Source organism: Lacerta agilis, chromosome 2 (genome assembly GCF_009819535.1).
Source record: "Lacerta agilis isolate rLacAgi1 chromosome 2, rLacAgi1.pri, whole genome shotgun sequence".
NCBI lineage: Eukaryota > Metazoa > Chordata > Lepidosauria > Squamata > Lacertidae > Lacerta > Lacerta agilis.
Window position 1 is genome coordinate 100,106,041 of NC_046313.1, and position 18,352 is coordinate 100,124,392.

The 18,352-nt window shown below is 39.3% G+C and overlaps 1 protein-coding gene and 1 non-coding gene across 6 annotated transcripts in view; one reads left to right on the forward strand and one right to left on the reverse strand.

Moving 5' to 3' along the window:
• CFAP20DC (CFAP20 domain containing) overlaps nucleotides 1-18,352 on the forward strand; it is a 140,876-nt gene that overhangs the window by 10,744 nt on the left and 111,780 nt on the right. For 3 of the 5 annotated variants that reach the window (XM_033141329.1, XM_033141326.1, XM_033141325.1), the window contains exons 2-5: nucleotides 1,961-2,053; nucleotides 3,360-3,449; nucleotides 5,225-5,318; nucleotides 15,599-15,671. In XM_033141329.1, coding sequence (XP_032997220.1) covers nucleotides 2,033-2,053; nucleotides 3,360-3,449; nucleotides 5,225-5,318; nucleotides 15,599-15,671 — 278 coding nt within the window. In that variant the 5' untranslated portion in view covers nucleotides 1,961-2,032. Of the gene's footprint in view, nucleotides 1-1,960; nucleotides 2,054-3,359; nucleotides 3,450-5,224; nucleotides 5,319-15,598; nucleotides 15,672-18,352 lie in introns of those variants that run through there. The other 2 variants (XM_033141327.1, XM_033141328.1) reach the window with 2 other exon arrangements.
• TRNAK-CUU lies at nucleotides 6,174-6,247 on the reverse strand. Its single transcript has one exon. It is a non-coding gene; the product is annotated as a tRNA-Lys (tRNA).

Genomic DNA, 18,352 nt, shown 5'->3' on the forward strand with positions numbered 1-18,352 from the left:
GAATTGGGGCATGATGAAGTGTCCTTTGTTGTTTGTTGGCATCTGTCTGTCCTGGAAGAAAATGGAGGTGCTACATGTTTGTAATGGGTACAAGTGTGATTGCCAAGCCAAAGAAAAGTATGTGCAAATAAAAGCTGCAGGGTTGACTGTGAGATATGTTTGCTTTCCTTTACTAATAATAAGGCCTTATTTTAAATGTAAGACACTACCAGACTTTTATTTAAAGAACAAAGAAATTTTACAGTACTATTTAACCACGTTACAGTTTAATTCATGCTGTCAATTTAGTAAAGCAATTTAAAGTAATTACTAGATAATACTTTTGCTTTTTAAATCAATGTCTTAAACTTTTAGAAAACTGATATATGCCTTGGGTAGCAGATGTGATGAAGTGTACATCAAAGTCCTGGTAATAGACACTGTTGAATCAGTAACATAAAAATATGTACACTAGATTATGATCATAGTGTGACTGCTTTGAAATATTTTTCTTTTTAAAGCTCAGTTTTATCTCCCAAATGTAATAGCGAGTATTCTTAATGCACTAGCTAAAGAGGAGGTCGTTTTTTCTAAGGTATAGTAGACTCTTATTTCAAAAAATATCACAAAATAGTTAATGTTAAAAGGAAGAAAATGGTACAGACACCATGTTATGGAAATTGTTCCATTAAAGTTACTACCAGTGCTGTAGAGAAGCCATGCTAAGGCTTGATTTTCACATTCATGTATATTGCTTGATTTCTCTACACTTGATGACTTGGATACTTAACAACTGATAACTAGCTGTTGGAGCCATTTCTATTGAAAAGTCTTGCATTTGAAGTAAATGTCAGGTTATTCTTTCTGCAGTGTTCAGTGATGATTCATTCATTCATGCAGGTCATCATTCCAAGTCACAGTTATCAAGTGATGGACAAGGTATTTCATAATCAGGACCAAGCTGTAGCCTTTCATGTGAATAGGCTAAATCCCAGTGCTCCTAAATTCCAAGGTACTTCCTTGACTCAAGTGCAGATGCTGTAGCTGAAGTAGAGCTCATAGAACACAGCAAGAGAGAAGTTTTTGACAAATGTGCAAGAAGCATCGCCATCAGTTTCAGATTGATTTGTTGAGCTCTATATAATATAGGCAGCACAAGCTTGCCCTACTGGGCCGCAAAAGGAATTGGGCCTTTTGAAAGTTGTATTCTAATGCAATGGTCTTCAGTTGGTGTACTGGAGCCCAGTAAAGTGTTGTGGTCTGATCCAAGGTGGGCTGCAACATAAGTCCTACTATGATAGAAATATATGGTTAAAAAGTAAGAAATAAATCCCCAAGAGCATTTTTAGGTTAAAGATGGGTTCTACTTCAGAAAAAGCTGAAGACTACAGTTTTAACACCCAGAAGGGTCAAGTTCTTTCTTCTGCTGCCTAATAATAATAATAATAATAATAATACCCTGCCCATCTGGCTGAGTTTCCCCAGCCACTCTAGGCGGCTTCCAGTACATATAAAAACATAATAAAACATCAAACATTTAAGAACTACCCAATACAGGGCTGCCTTCAGATGTCTTCAGTAGCCTGCTACTACCCTATCCCCAAGAGATATAAACTTTCCTGGCAATGCCCTTTTCACCAGTAATCATGACCATTGAACTACCGACCACATGATCCTCAGTGGAAAAAGATGCTGGCATATTTATGTGAGGATGCTGCACTACAGTTGCTTGAATATTTGTCAGGATTGATTGATTGACGTCTAAGGTTGGATATTTGTCCTGTAAACAGAGAAAGCTGAACTAGCTAGTAAGCACAGCCAGAACCAAGAAGGTGGTCAAGAGTAAAACACACTTTTTTTGCTTCAGATATTATGGGATACTAACTAGTGTTAGGCAGTATTTCAAACATACGTTAGTACCATTTGATATTTTAGTAAAGCTTTTGTGGAATTTCATGTAATGTTTTTTCTTTATTTCTAGTGACTTCTAGAAGCATCCCATTGCTCACTGATGTATTGAAATAATTATTCCAGCTGTGAAATTGCTGTCAGGATGTTCAAAAATGAATATCAGGTAAAACAGAAATGTTTATTCGTTAACTTTTACACAAACCTATAAACAAACTTTAAAAAGAGCAAAATATTGAAAATGTTAGTTTGAGATTTTAGTTTGAACTTTTTTAAAGCTCAATGATTGATGTTCATTTCTGTTTTATAACGGTCTAGATCTTCTTCGAAGACTTGACCAGGAGTCCACAAACTTTTTCTGGCTTTGATAGTTAGTCAGGTTCTAATCATTCCCAGCCCGTAAAGCTGCATATACAATTATTCCTTTAAAGTGCATTTGAAGCACATTTTCCCTTAATGAACTCTGCTGCTTCCAGCTAAGATCCTGCTCCAGCCCACAAGCAGGACATGAGAGCAATAGCAGTCTCCCCACTTGTTTTTCTTGGCAACAGATATTCAGAAGCATACCATTAATTTGTCTAACCCTTTTTTAAGCCATTCAAGTTGGGTGGCAATCGCATGGCCATGAATTCCACAGGGTTGTTTTTTTTAGTGTTTTAAAATATTCTTTGCAATGTTTTTAAATACTTGTTTTTAACTTTTCAATACAGAATGTTAATATTTTATTTAATATTTTTGTAAACTGCTAGGAAGCTTTGTTGCAATGAAGTGGTATAACACACACACACACTCTCTCTCTCCTTTTGTGTGTCTTGAATCTTTCCTAATTCAATTTCATTGGATAACCTTAGTTTTTAGTATTATGAAAGGGAGAATAAAACTGTTCATATTCCTCACAGAATGCACAATTTTATACATTTTTTTCCAGACTAAAATGAACCAAATGTTTATTTATTACCAGATCTTTACCATAATTATACAACAATAAAATATATAATAAAACAATCAAAACAGTTAGAAAAGGAAAAAAGGAAAGTGTAAAAACAAGACCTCTTTCCTGGTCAGTCATCACCAGATCAGACCCCATTTGTTCATATTTGAATTGAGGATTCCCCCCCTCAATGTTCATCAAATTATACTTGTTCAAGTTGAACAGCATTACCCATTTTACTGCTTATTCGCTCAGTTTGGAAATATTCTTTTGGAGCTACTTACGATCCCTTGTTGTTGTCACCTTGGATAATTTGGTGTCTTCAGCAAAAGTACATCTTCTCCCAGCTGGTGCACCTACATTGGCAGATAAAAAGCACTTCTAATCACCACTGCCACCTGGACATCATATTTCTCTTGGTATTTATATCAGGAATTGGTTTCAAATGGATACCATTATGATTAAATTATTAAGCAATGGGGTGTGAAAGAAAGCACAAGTGATACCATACTAGACAGGTCATTGTTTGCTTTTCTTACAGGGTGGTCCATTTGTTGAAATCTTCAGTGCTCAAGGCAAGAACCCTGGAATGAAGTGGAAGGTTTCTGGCAGTCCTTCGGTAATTGGGAAGGTATGTTTCATGCAGGAATGATAAGACCTTGGTATATAAACTACAGAAAATGTAAATGAAACTTAACATGTACATATCTGTGTAAAGTGCACAGGTGCTGTGTTTTCCTATATCAAAGTGTGCACCGATAATGTAACAACGGAGAGGTGCATTAGAGTTTATGGGACCAGCAAACTCTGGTTGACTGCTGAAGTAAGGTTACTCTTGAAAGCTTGGGATAATGCCTTTCAGGCAGGGAGCAAGGACATATACAGAGAGGCAGGAACAAAGCTCAGGAAAGGCATTAAGGCGGCAAAACAACAATATAAGCTTAAAGTGGAGAATTGCCTAGCTGATAACAACACGAAACAAGTGTGGCAGGGACTGCAGCACCTAACCGAGGAACACGGTTAAGGCTGATGATGTGTTAGCGGAGGAGCTGAACATCTTCTTCGCCCACTATGAGGTAGAAAGATTAAGTATCATGGCTCCTGCCTGCCACCCTATAAACTCTCAGCCACTTATTCTATATGACCATCAAGTGAAAGCTGCATTGCGGGTGGTGAATCCGAGTAAAGCTGCTGGACCAGATCGGGTGCTGGGGATAGTGGTAAAAAAACTGTGCTGATCAACTAGCAGGGGTCCTGACAAGGATTTTTAACATCTCCCTGCAGACTGCTTGTGTACCATCATGTTTGAAAGCAACCACCATTGTCCCAGTCCCAAAGAAAACAGCAACTAACTGCTTAAATGACTACAGACCCATTGCATTAACATCTGTAGTGATGAAATGCTTTGAGAGACTGATTCTTCAACACCTTAGGACACGTTTTCCACCAGATTTTGATGAACTCCAGTTCGCTTATAGGAGAAATAGGTCAACAGATGATGCCATAGCCACAGCTTATCACCTTGCAGCGAGTCATTTGGAGAGACGGGAGAATTATGTCAGAATGCTGTTTATTGATTATAGCTCGGCCTTTAATACCATCCTTCCGGACATTCTTATTAAAAAGCTGATGGACCTGGACCTTTCTTCTACCATCTGTGATTGGATTAAAGACTTTCTGAGGGATCACACACAAATAATGAGGATTGGGCCTGTTACATCTACCTCTCTGAAGCTCAGCACTGGCACCCCACAGGCTGAATCCCTAACTGTACTCTTTGTATACATATGACTGTATTTCATCCGATCCATCCACTGTAATTATTAAGTTTGCAGATGATACCACCATAATGGGTCTAATTATAGGTGGAGATGAATCAGCGTATAGCGAGGAGGTTCAAAAAGTCTCAACATGGTGCCTAGAGAACAACTTGCTTCCAACACACATACAATCTGACCCAATGCAGTATCCCAACTTTCAGCTTCCAGGGGTGGCTCACGAAACAAAATAACTACTGAGTCCTGATAGCAGTCCCTAATCTCAATCAAAGACTATACTCATTGTTCATGGAGAAAGCTCTAGGAGAGTGGTGGAAAACCTGTGGCCCATTAGCCATATATGACTCTCCAAGATTTCCAACCATTTGATGGTGAAAGTGATTTCTTTCTTTTCGCAATCCAGAGAATGAGTACAACACACCATCCTCAGAGGGTTTTTCAGTAGCAGATGTAGCCTATGAGTTAAAAAAAAGGGTTACCCACCCCAGCATTGACAGCCAATTCTGCTGCCTTTTGCTCATGATAGGCTTCACAACCAATAAAAATCTTTGTATTTGTAGTAAATTGGTGTTTTTTGACAATTGCTTTGGCCGCCCCAAGTATAATACCTTCTTTGTTGGTTTGATAGGAGTTCGATAAGCAAGTGAAAGGCTTTGTCTTTGTTCTTGAAGGAAGCAGTCAAACAAACAAGATGCAGCTTCCTAAGGAAACCAGGCAAGCTCGTAAGTACAAATGTATTAAATATAGATGTAATACAGTATCATAAAATGTGATTAGGCTTTGATTTTTAACCAGTAGTGTGCTACAAATATAAAATTTGACCAGTTGTGTCTTAAGCTAGGTTCTTCCAAAGTTAAAGGGAAATCTCTTTTTCAGCTAGAGCCACTTAGTCAAAATTACTTTTGCTCTTGATATTTTAACCATTTCCCCCTAGGCCTCCTGCTGCTTTAAGCCAGCATGCTGCAGAGAATAGAGTGTGATGCATAGATGGGGGAGAAAATGAATTCAAGCCCTCACTTGGTTATTGAGCAGACTGGTTCACTTTCAGCATGACATACTTCACAACGTAGTTAAAAGGATAAAATGGCAGTAGGAAGAACATGTACCCCACTCTAAATTCTTTGGAGAAAAGCCATGATAAAGCTGTAATAGATAGATAGATAGATAGATAGATAGATAGATAGATAGATAGATAGATCAGGCATACATGTGTCATGTGAACTCAGAAAATGGAGAGCTCCTTCCTTGTGAAGTCAAATGCTTCCCTGTGCAAAATGCTTCCTTTCTAAGGAACCAAATGTCTTCCTTCCCTGTTGGTAAGTTCAGCAGAATTGACTGGCCAGATGTGATCATATAGGCCCCCTAAAGATGACGACTAACTGACAAATACGGGCACGCATTGAAGAGGGTCTTTGAATTGTTTCTGTGAATTCTGTAAAAAGAGCTGTAATCCTGTATTTTGCATGTTATTAGGCTTGTTTAATTCTTATAAAATTCCTTTATAGGAGGAAATATTTCATAGAATTATAGAGTTGGAAATGACCGCGAGGGTCAACCGCCTATAATGCAGGAATCCTTTGCCCAATGTGGGACTCGAACCCATAACCTTGAGATTAAGAGTCTCATGCTCTACCAACTGAGCTATCAGATAAGATTCTTATCATGAATTACCAAGGCATTCTCTTAAGCCCTATTGAAGCTTACGCGATCTTTCCTCACATAATGTCAACTATTATATGGCAAGCCTTTCATACAAATCAAGATACAATATATCTGCCTTCGCTGATGGCTTTCTCTGCCTCTGTTTATTGTGCAACAAATGCATGGTACAATTATACTAGGCCACTTTCCTCAAGGAAAACACCTGTGTTTCTGGGTTATTGCCATTTTCCACTGTGAGGAGAGACGCTGCTTTCTTTCACCAGCATTTTATGTATTATTATTTTTCATATTTCCTCCAAAGTGCCCAGCACCATTTTTTACTGAGAGAGAGAGAGAAAGCGTTGGGGTTTGGCGGCAGAGTGAGGGCAACACGTTTTGCAAGTGGGTGAGCTCTTAAAAACTATGCCCTGACAGCAGCTGCGAAAACATGGGCAAAGAAATGTCCTAAATAAAAGAAGGTGCATTTTGAGCATTAATAGTGCATTTTTTTATTTAGTGAGCTGAGAATTCTGGGAACTGAGAAAGTAGTATACGTCTATCTGCTAGTCATATCACAGCTTATTATTGTGCAAGTAAATATTTTTGATGGTAGTCACAATTACAAATGGGGTTGTAGCAATGAGTTACAGCCTGACTTCATAAGGAAATAGTATTCAATAAACATGTCATTTTTCTGTGTTTAAAATGTTCATTTAAAAATGTTTGGCAGCATGTGTTTACGGTTTCTACTGCTCCTTTTTGCTCCCTCTCGCTCTCTCTGTGTGTGTTCTCTAAAGATCTAGAAAATGAGCCATCCGTGATTTTAAAATGGTTATATTTTGCAAACAAGGGAATGATTATTTGAGGAATATCCAGAATGCGGCCTAATAGCTCTGCTATTCTCTCAGGCAAGAAGGATCTGCCCCCATTTCTTTCATGATGACATTACAAGTCGGCCTCTAGGCACTGCACGTTGTTTAGCCTATCTTGCCTGTTTGTTTGTTTGTTTGTTTGTTTGTTTCAGATGAAAGATGTTAGAAGCAAATGTTAGAGGTACAAAATTATTTTCAACACAGGGAAAGAATAAGCTTTTCCAGCACAGATGAAATGTACTCTGAGCTGGTATGGTGAAGCTACCACATGCGTATTTCATTTTCATGGAACTAAGTTGATTAGAATAATTTTTGCTTGAACCTGTTTGATATCTTGCTATTAGGGATCTAACTCATTCATTGCGGCATATGGGAAAGCCCTTTTGTGCACAGGATTCATGCACACAATGGCATGCTTAGGGTTTGGAGCAAGTGAGATAACCTGTTGGTTAACCAGTTTCATATGCATGTTAGTAGTCTTCATATAGAGCAGAAGTGATCGAGTCTGAGTAAAGTGTAAGCTGAACGTGACTCAGCAATGCTACATGGCTGCTGAAAAAGCTAATGCAATCTTCGGCTGCATTAACAGAAGCGTAAGGTTGTATACTTAAGTTAAGTCATGACTAATGTAAGCCCATTGACCTCGGTGGGTCTGCTTGGAGTATTTAGATAACAGGAGGTAATAACACTCTGCTCTATGCTGAACTGGTCAGGCCACATCTGAAGAACTGTGTTCAGTTTGTGAGTGCCACATTTTGACAAAGACATCGACATTTGTAGAGGAAGGCAACTTTTCTTTTCTTTTCTTTTTTGCATCAATGGACAATGGAGTGCATTTCTAGGGTGAAGTCAAAGGGATAGTTTGTCCACCTTTGGTCCCCACCCTGCACTCCGCTCTCATTTGTGGCTCCTAGAAGCTGTCAGCATGCAATGGGGGGGTGGGATGGGGGAGTCTCTATATACATTCTCCAGGCTTACACCCCAGGGAGGTTACTTTGGTGCTGCTAATGCAGTGGTTTGTCTTCACCCCCAGAAGCGCACTGTATTGTCTCTTGAGATAGGTGGATGCCAGCAACAACAATAATCTGGCAAAATCAAGCTAACACCTCTCATTGAGTTTGTATACTTAAGGTACGTTTGTAATAGGTTTGTTTATAATTATATTTTGGGAATGATTCATGTTCTTAAGTAGCTGCATTGTTTTGTACTTTCTGGGTGTCCCACAATCATATTATAAGGTAGCTGTGTTCTGTGTCATAAACCAAGCACTGCTAGGATTTATTTCTTTTTGTTTTCCATTGTATTGCTTATCAATAAAAAAATTCAGCATGCCACAAGCAAATTGTCATTCTGAAAGTGGCCTAGAGAAAAACGTTGGAGAACCACTGCTTTAAATGCACTTGACTCCCCCACTTTCCAAATATAAATCCAGAAACAATAATTAAAACCTGTTTGTAGAAGAGAGGGAGAGGGAAATAAAAGTTTAACCTCAGGTTTCTGGATTTATCACTTAAGGTGTATAGAGGGTTGGAAAGCAGACTCAAATTCTTAGGATTTTAATGAGAGGTCTCTGAGAGTATATTAAATGCTGTCTGCTATCTTCCTTTAAAGATAATAAGCTGAGTTTAAACCTGTCAAGATGAAGGCCCCGTGGGCAAGTGATCCCCAGGTCCAGGAGATAGATCAGCTGCTTATTTGGGAGAGGGTTGCATTCCCTCTAAATTTACAGTTACATAGTTTGAGGGTGCTCCAGGTCCGGTCTTTGTCACTTGAGGCACAGGTGGCCCTAGTAACTAGGAGCTTCATTTGCCAGTTTGGGTTGCTAAGACATCTAGGAGACTGTCTCACAATATCTCACTGCCCAGATGGGGCACTGATGAGTGTACCATTTGCCACAGAGGTGCACTTAATTTCTCATGGGAACCAGGCTTTTAGGGTTGTAGCTCCATCTCCCTGGAATCCATTACCAGCTGAAACGAGATAGACACCTACCATTGTGAAATTTAGGCACCGACTGTAAAGCTTACTGCCATTTGAACTGTATCTTGGATTGGGATTTGCCATTTTCAGCTATGTGATTTGGTTGTCATGTGATGTTCTGGTTAAAGGGAACATTCCAATATTTATTGGATAGTATTTTGTAATTACAAATTAACTTTCCAAACACTGGCTATATGAGAAATGAGGTACTTTAAAGTGTGCTGCTGCATTAATGCTTATGGGTTCAATTAATTTTAAATTTGTGCTGTAAAATTTTCAGATCTCTAAATATTTAATGCATCTTTAATGAGAAATGGAATTTTGAATTGTTTGTTGGCACGCTTACAACTAAGTGCTCAGGCTTAATTTGAGAATTGTTAATTACTAAGACTGTTGCAATCTTTGTATTACAGCTTAAATTTGAATTACCATTTCCCTTGATTTTGCAGTGAACTGTAGAGTCATTCTGATTCTTACCACTTTGTATTTATTTAGAGATTTATACTGTGGGCTAATTATCGCATATTTAAAACCAAAACATTAAACTAGGCTTTAAAACTGAAAGCAAAAATGTATGGGTAAACAGCAGGCAAATGTTGGAGAAATTGCTTGAGGCTATGTTAAACTTAAGACATTGGGCTTGTTCTATTGAGTGCTCTTGGAAGAAGATTTTTGGTGTGAATTAAGGCAATCAAAAACTTTTGGAAACAAAATAAAAAAAGTATTTCCAGTAGCACCTTAGAGACCAATTAAGTTTGTTATTGGTATGAGCTTTTGTGAGCATGCACACTTCTTCAGATACACTGAAACAGAAGTCACCAGACCCTTATATATAGTGAGAGGGTCTGGTGACTTCTGTTTCAGTGTATCTGAAGAAGTGTGCATGCACACAAAAGCTCGTACCAATAACAAACTTAGTTGGTCTCTAAGGTGCTACTGTAAGGATTTTTTTCGACTACGGCAGACCAACACGGCTACCTACCTGTAACAAAAACATTTGGGATATGAACATAGGAAGCTGCCTTCTGTTGAGTCAGACCAATGGTCTATCCTGTTCAGTGCTGTCTAAATTGAGTGACAGTGGCTCTTCAGCATTTCCTTCCAGCAGGCAAACTGTGATATGACAACAGGTGATTTAAAGATCAAGCCATGGTTGCAAAGCAAGTTTTCTTTTCTTTTCATCCCTGGCTCTTCATTTGCATCCCAGGATTGACTTCAAGCCGTGCCTGAAAGGAAGAATTCAAGCCAGAGATGCAAAGGAAAAATCAGAAGTGCACTCTGTAGACTCCTGCTTCTTCATTTGCAGACAAAAGTCAGCAGCTCTTGAATTCTCCACCTTTGTGTCGCTGTATGTGAAAAAGTGTAAAATTCAAGAAGTGTCAACTTTTGGCTGCAAAGGCAGAATCAGGAGCACATTGAGTTCTTCTTCCTTTAGCTGTAGCTTGAACTTTCCTGTGTCCAATGTCATATATGATGTCAGGCCCCGTGTAAGGTGGATGTGGCGAGTCCAAAATAATCTGATAGGGCTGCCATACCTCAGAGGTTGTCCAAAATTAATAAATGGGTTGGCCTGAGGTTTTCCCAGCACTGCTTTAAAGAGGCTTGTCCCCAAGGCCACAGTCCCAATTATGCTTAACAGGAAATAAATTTATGACATTTATATACCCCCAGTCCAGCAGTTCTCGGAGGAATTTAAACATAGAATGAATGCAAAATACAACCAAAGCCCTTAAAGATTTTTTTAAAAATCATTGAACCCAGTTAAACTGGTTAAAACACAAAACCCACAGCTGCATATCTATTAACTATTAAAGACTCTGAAAGGGAAAAGCACGAATGGCAATGCTTCTTTGGACTCGGCTACATTGGCAAAGAAAAAGCGCTTTATATGTGTTTATGCATTCTAACACTAACACCAGATGGCGCTGTGGAGTTATTTTTTTGCTAACCCAATTTCTCATACAGAGTTTGCAAGGGGTTTAATGGAAATGCTTCTTTGTGTCTAGATCAGGGGTAGCCAACCTTTTTATACCTACTGCCCACTAATGCATCTTTATTGATGGTAAAATTTCCTTGCCGCTCACCAGTGCTCAATGGAAGGAGGATTCAGCTTGTGCCGTAGAACCCCCTACCGCCCACCTAGAATCCTGAAATGCCCACTAGTGGGTGGTAGGGACCAGGTTGACAACCCCTGGTCTAGATCATGCCTTTCAAAATAGAGATCCAAGCATAGGGTAACACAATCCGTTGTTTAGGGCTGGTGAGTCAGTTACATCAAGGATCACAATCAGCTGGTCTTAAGACAGTTGGAAGGGTGTGTTTTTTGGAATGGGGTTGGTCAGCTATTCTTTCAGTTGGTCATAATAGGATAGTAGTACTGCATGGTACTACATAGTAGGACGCGGGTGGCACTGTGGTCTAAACCACTGAGCCTAGGGCTTGCCGATCAGAAGGTTGGTGGTTCGAATCCCCGCAACAGGGTGAGCTCCCGTTGTTCGGTCCCAGCTCCTGCCCACCTAGCAGTTCAAAAGCACATCAAAGTGCATGTAGATAAATAGGTACCGCTCTGGCGGGAAGGTAAACGGTGTTTCCGTGCGCTGGTCTGGTTTGCCAGAAGCGGCTAAGTCATGCTGGCCACATGATCCGGCAGCTGTCTGTGGACAAATGCCAGCTCCCTCGGCCTATAGAGCGAGATGAGCGCCACAACCCTAGAGTTGTCCGCGAGTGGACCTAATGGTCAGGGGTACCTTTACCTTTACTTACTGCATGGCTATTCTTGTTCATACAACTACAGGAACCTCCACACACACACCCTTTAAAAAAGAAAAAGATTATTCTGTGGCCATTATTAATCAAAATCATTTTGTTTTTTCTGTCCTGAAATGGATTTTGGTTTTTGCAAACTTTTGCTCTCTGCTTTCCCATCTGAGCTTACATTTCTATTTTAGACATCTAGCTTAGAACAAATCCTTAGTTTCCCCCAGCTGTCCTAATCTGAATTCTATTGTATGATGGATTGTTTAAGTGGTTCAAATAAAGTTTGGATTTGTCATCTGTGAGAGTAATCACCACATGCTTTTGCTGGAACATGCCTGTGAATTTTTATTTATTTATTTTTTTTTTTAAATATATTTTTATTAAGATTTTCAAAGGTAGTACAATGTCTCTCGCGAATTTTTCCATATAACATTTTTATAAGTCTGTGTTCGTGAGACATTAGAAAAGGAAGGTGGGAGGGGGAAGAGGTGGGTGGGACGGGGAGGTAGGTGGGGTGGGGTGACTGTGTTTCTTTTTTACTTGCTATGAGTAGGGTTTGGTGTCAGCATTGTTTATGTAGGTTCTCTGTTGTTTGCTTGTGCTCGTTTGGCGGTGAGAGAGGTCGGAGTTGGCTTGGGGTATGGTTGTTCATTTGTGGTTGGCTGTGGTGATCTTTGGTTTCTTGTGTGAGTGGGGTTGGTGGGTATTTTGGGTCAGGTTAACCATATTGATTTGTATGCTGTCGGTAGATTTTTGTCATTGTCTTGTTGGGCTGTGTATGTGATGAAGGGGAACCATACAGGGGTGAATGTGTCTTCTTCAGTTTGTCCCCGTGTCAGTTTCAGCTTACTGGTTAGTTTTTCTAGTAGGGCTGTTTCCCATACTGCTTGGTACCATTGGTCCATGTTTATTCCTGACAGGTCTTTCCAGTGTCTGGTTATGATGTTTCTGGATGTTGTGAGTAGATGGGTTATGAGTTCTTTGTGTTGTAAATGGGCATTATTGTCTTGGAAGATGTTAAGTAAGACCAATTCTGGGGTGATTTCTAACACTTGCTTGGTTATTTTACATATTTCTCGTGTGGTTGTTGTCCAGAATGTTTGGATTTTGGGGCACTCCCACCACATGTGGAAGTATGTGCCTGTGGAGGTGCACCCTCTCCAGCATTTTGGTGAGGTTCCTGGGCATATTAGCGCTAATTTTCTAGGCGTTAGATACCACCTGTAAGTTAGTTTTAGGGTGAGTTCTCTTCTTTTTGTTGATATGGATTTAAAGGGGGGTTTAGACCACATTCTGGTCCATTGGGTGGGGTTGATTTCGTATCCTATGTCGTCCTCCCATTGTTTTTTGATTGTGTCTAGGGAGTTCGTGGAATTTTTGAGTAGTATTTTGTATATTGCGGATACCAGCCCTCTATCGCTTCCCTTTGTCATTAGGATGAGGTTTTCGAAGGCTGTCAGGGGTCTGGTTGCTGCTGATTTTACTGTTGGATTGTTTAATATGGCATGTAGTTGGTGTTGTGTTAACCAGGGCATTTGGGTGTCTTCTAATTTGTCCTGTATTTCTTGTGTCGACAGAGGTTTGTTGTTTTCATAAAAGTCTATTAGACGGTATAGTCCTTTGGATTGCCAGGTTTTGGTTTGGAGGTTTTGTGCTGCTTTGTGGAATAGTGGGTGGTAGGTCAGGGGCATTAGTGGGGATGGGTTTGGGGATAGTTTGCCTGTTTCTGCTTTCCATGCTTTGAACATGGTTTGTGTGTATCTATTAAGTGTTGTGGGGATTTTTCTTAGTTTGTTTGGGAGGAATGGGTATGCTGCGGTGCAGATATTCTCAATTGTGTCCCTTTCTAGGTGTATCCATTGTTTTGTCTCGTCTTCTAGTATGTATGGGATTATATGGCGTATTTGGTTGGCTCTGTAGTATGCTTCTATATTGGGGATTCCCCATCCTCCTTCTGCGGTGGGGAGGTGTAGGTATTTGGTGTATATTCTTGGTTTTTTGTGTGAGAAGATGAAGGATTGTAGTTTTCTTTGCCATTTGTGAAGTTGGGTTGGGGGGATCCAGATTGGGAGGGTTTGGAATAGATAGGTTAGTTTTGGAAGGGTGACCATTTTGATCATGGCTATTTTGTCTGAGAGAGTGAACTTCATGTTGTTCCATCTCTTTAAGTCTTTGTTTATTTGTTGCCATAGGGGTTTGTAGTTGTGGAGGTATAGTTTGTTAAGGTTTTTTGTTATTTGTACTCCTAGGTATCTGAACTTGGTGTGGCAGAGTTTTATCTTAGTGGTGTTAGTGAGTTCTCTTTGGATGTAGGGTGGGGTGTTGAAGCACATGGCTTCCGATTTTCCAAAGTTTACTTGTAGGCCTGAAACCGTTGCAAATGTGTTGAGTTCTCTGATCAGGGAGGGTGCTGTGTTTGAGGGATCCGGTGTTGTGACCATTAGGTCATCTGCAAAGAGTCCTAGTTTATAGGTTCTGCCTTTTATTTCCACCCCTTTGATGTCTGTGGCTGCTCGGATTCGGATTGCTAGGGGTTCTAGCGCCAGGATAAATAGGAAGGGAGATAGTGGGCACCCTTGTTTTGTGCCCCTTTGGATTGTTATGGTATTTGAGTCCATATTATTAATTCTGCATTTTGCTGAGGCTTGGGAGTATATTTGGTTGATGGTTTGTAGGAAGTAGGGGCCAAATTTCATGCTAGTTAGTACTGCTGATAGGTATTTCCATTCTAGGCAATCAAAAGCTTTGAGGATATCTAGGGACATAATTGTTAATGGGAGTTTAGTTGCCTTGCTGTGTTCAATTAGGTTTAGTAGTTTCCTGATGGGGTCTGTAATGTTGCGACCAGGGACGAAGCCAGTTTGGTCTGGAGCTATTAGCTTGGATAAGAATTTTTTCAGGCGGTTGGCCAAGATTGATGTGAATATTTTGTAGTCTTGGTTTATTAATGAAATCGGGCGGTATGATTCTACCTTGAGGCTGTCCTTCATTGGTTTTGGGATGGAGACTATTTTGGAGAGGGTCCAGGTTTTGGGGATGGGCCCTCCTTTCATGATGTCATTAAAGAGACGTGTCATGTAGGGCATCAGGGGTTCTTTGAATTTCTTGTAGAATTCTGCTGTGAAGCCATCTGGGCCTGGAGCTTTGTGTGGTTTTAAGTTTTTGAGGATTGTGTCTATTTCCTCTGGGGTGATGGGACTGTCCATATATTCTTGTTCCTCATTGGTTAGAGTAGGTATGTTCATCTCTGTTAGGAATGCTTTGATTTCCTTCTCAGGTGGGTTACGGGAGGTGTATAGATCAGAGTAGAATTTTGCAAATTCTGCAATTATTTCTTTGGGGGAAAATGTCGTGTTGCCACCTTTTTTGGTGATGCAGTGTATTCTTGTTTTAAGTGTTTTTTTCCTACATCTATTTGCTAATAGTCTGGAGTTCTTCCCTCCGTATTGCCTGTGAATTTTTAGATTTTTTTATGTGCCCTTGTAGAGTCATGTGTTTGTGTTCTGTCAATGTAATAAAAACTGTAAATAAAGTAATTAAGTCTCTTTTTTTGTAGGAGTTCCACCTGAGCCACCAATTGCTTGTTTAGAATAGTATCCCCTTTTATTGCAGCTTGATTTGGTTTCCTCCTGTTGTTTTTCCTCTTTTCATATATTGCATAAACCTTGGGAAATAAAGTTCCTATTTCTGTCTGGAATGCTAAATAATATGTGTAGGGTATACTTTATGTATTTCTTTTCTCTTTTTTCTAGTTGGACTGATCCAGCAATTTCTGGTACTTCAGATTTATGTACCATTGGGACAAGACTTCTCTACTGAATTGCTGTAAGATAATGCTAAACTTCCTATCATGTTTTGTGCATTGTAGACACTCAATCAATTGAACCAGCACCAACAGCTATTAATTGCAAGTGGCACCTTTTGCATTAAAGAACAGCGACTAATCAAGTTGACATGGAGTAATTAAGCTAATTTGATCACTATTTCTCAGACTCTTTTGTGATATATTTCCCTGAGAAATAGAAAACAAATTCTCTCTAATATAATAAATCTATATATTTTTAATTGTAAATATATATATATTAACATACTATCTAAAACTTTATTATATTGTGTAATTAGAAAAAAGTAGCATAGGTGATCAGTTCCTGATTATGGATATGAAACAGTTTTATCACTTTAGAAGACTGAGAGAATTTTGTTTTACCTTTCACTTGTAATTATTCTTGTTCTTTAAAGATCACTGATTTTGTTTAGTTCCTTATGTGGTTATGGATGCTGCATTGAAAACTCACACTGCAGTTCTTCACCAACTTACCGTATGTGTGCTTAAGTCTTATCAGTGCAATTTTGGCTGCAGTACATACTCACGTTTTCTCGGCTAAGGAATAGGGCTGAGAGAATGTCATATTTCTATCCTCCTCCCTCATTTTTTCCTATTGTTCTGGCAGGGAAATAATGATTTCATTCTTTGCCAAGTGGAAAGCACAGGAGATGTTAAAAGGTTGTGCATTTTCAGCCTGTCTTACAATCCTAGTTTTGTGCTTCCCAGGGTCCTCCAGTTTTCATCACGTTGATTACAGCTAGCTACTATAATCTGATTAAATTGTGAATTTAGATAGTGAATTTAGGTGGTGAGCACTGCTAGAACTGGAACCATTAAAAAACAGGAGAGAAGTGTCAACATGCTAGGAGGAACCACAGTGGTTGGTAGAATACCTTGTTTGTTTGTTTGTTTGTTTTAAAAAAATATCCTAAGTCCTCCTCCTTCCCCCCAAAAAACAGTCCAATGAAGGTTCTGGTGCAATGTAAAGTGGTGTTGAAAAAGAAAAATAGAATGGTGGGGAGAAACAGTGTGTGAAATGGAAGGGAACTTGTGAATGGAACCTTATCATAGAATTGTAGAGCTGGAAGGGCACCAAGGTAATCTGGTCCAACACCCTGCAATGCAGGAATCACAACTAGATCATACATGACAGGTGGCCATCCAATCTCTCCTTTAAAAAAAAATCTTCAACAGGAACACTCATTTAAAAGGGAAGATGCACTGCAGCATTTGCTGTAATATCCATTTGCACTGCTAGAATGCCATAAAGAGAAAACTTAATTGAAAAACTGTTGTATTGGATGTGATGCTATATATCATAGAATGCTGAAGAGGTGAGGCCTGTCTCTTCCTAGTAGTTTAGCTTTGGGGGTATTGTTGGCGGTGCATATTATTTGAATTACCAACCATATTAACAGCTTTGTGGTATTACAATCTCTTGAATTGCATTAAACTCCATAGTGGTCTTCATAATTTGTTTCACACTTTGTTGTATCATAACCTATCCTGTGCTTGAATCTGGGGGAAGAGCTGGGTGTTAAAACTCTGCCATAAATAAATATCCAAGGACGCCTGAATGAGATTCTTATCCTATGTGCCTCTGCACAATTGTACACCGTCTTATTTGTAAGATTCTACTGGATGCATTTAATTTTTCACTGGAAGTTTGAAATACGAGCTCATGGCCACTCAAATTATCTTCTGATAAATAGGGATATAAGTGCTGTGAAATCTTGAAGATAAAAACTTGGAAATCTATAGCATAGTGCATTATAGCTAGTGGCAGTTTCCCTCTGTAATCTACTCTTGTATAATTTAATGTCATATGTTGCACACTCCTATTCTGTATTAGTAGAGTGCTTTCACTACATGATTGCTTCTTTCTTAAACTGTTAATTTGAAGGAGACTAGATAATAAGCCTATTTTCCTAAACATATAACACCATGCTTGGTTTTACTTCACTTCAGAAGTATCTGCTTTCTGGGCTTCCTTCCAAACTGTTGATCTGACTTTAATTCAAAGTGTCTCCTTAGTGTTGTGCCTACTAGAATCTCTGGAACCAAAGTTGCTTTGATTGCTGTCTGGGGAATGAGTACAATTTCCTCCTAGCTGGCCATTATCTCTTGGGCTCCCTGTACTGAAGAAGGACCAGATGCTAATTCCATCTGCTGTGTCCAGTGGGAAAGGAAGTTGCTAGTAATGTCCTGAAAGACTTAAAATAAGCATTGTAGCCGCTCTTATAAATTCCATATTGGTTTCTTAATCAAGAACTTGGTAAAATACATATTGTACTGTGGGGTCTGAAGTGTTCTGTATTACCATAAACTAATGGTTCATTGTCCTCCTAGCCATAGTGTTCAGGACAAATTAGATCAAGGATCTAAAGATCAAGGATCTGTAGGTAGAGCTTACTTTCGTGGTGGTTTGTTTGTTTGTTGCATAGCTTCAGTACATAGGCATGCAGACACCAGCCTTTCCCTGAGTTTATGAAAATCCTATTTGTAAGAGCAGACAGCTTAATGTTGAATTATTATGTCCTGAGAAAAGCATGTTAAGTGTAGAACTTGTAAAACTAATATTTGACATCAATTTCCCCATGCTCATCATTTTTGAGATATTCTGCAGTATTCTTCCAGACTTTACTTAAATTCCTTCTTTATGTTTAAATATAGAGGGTCT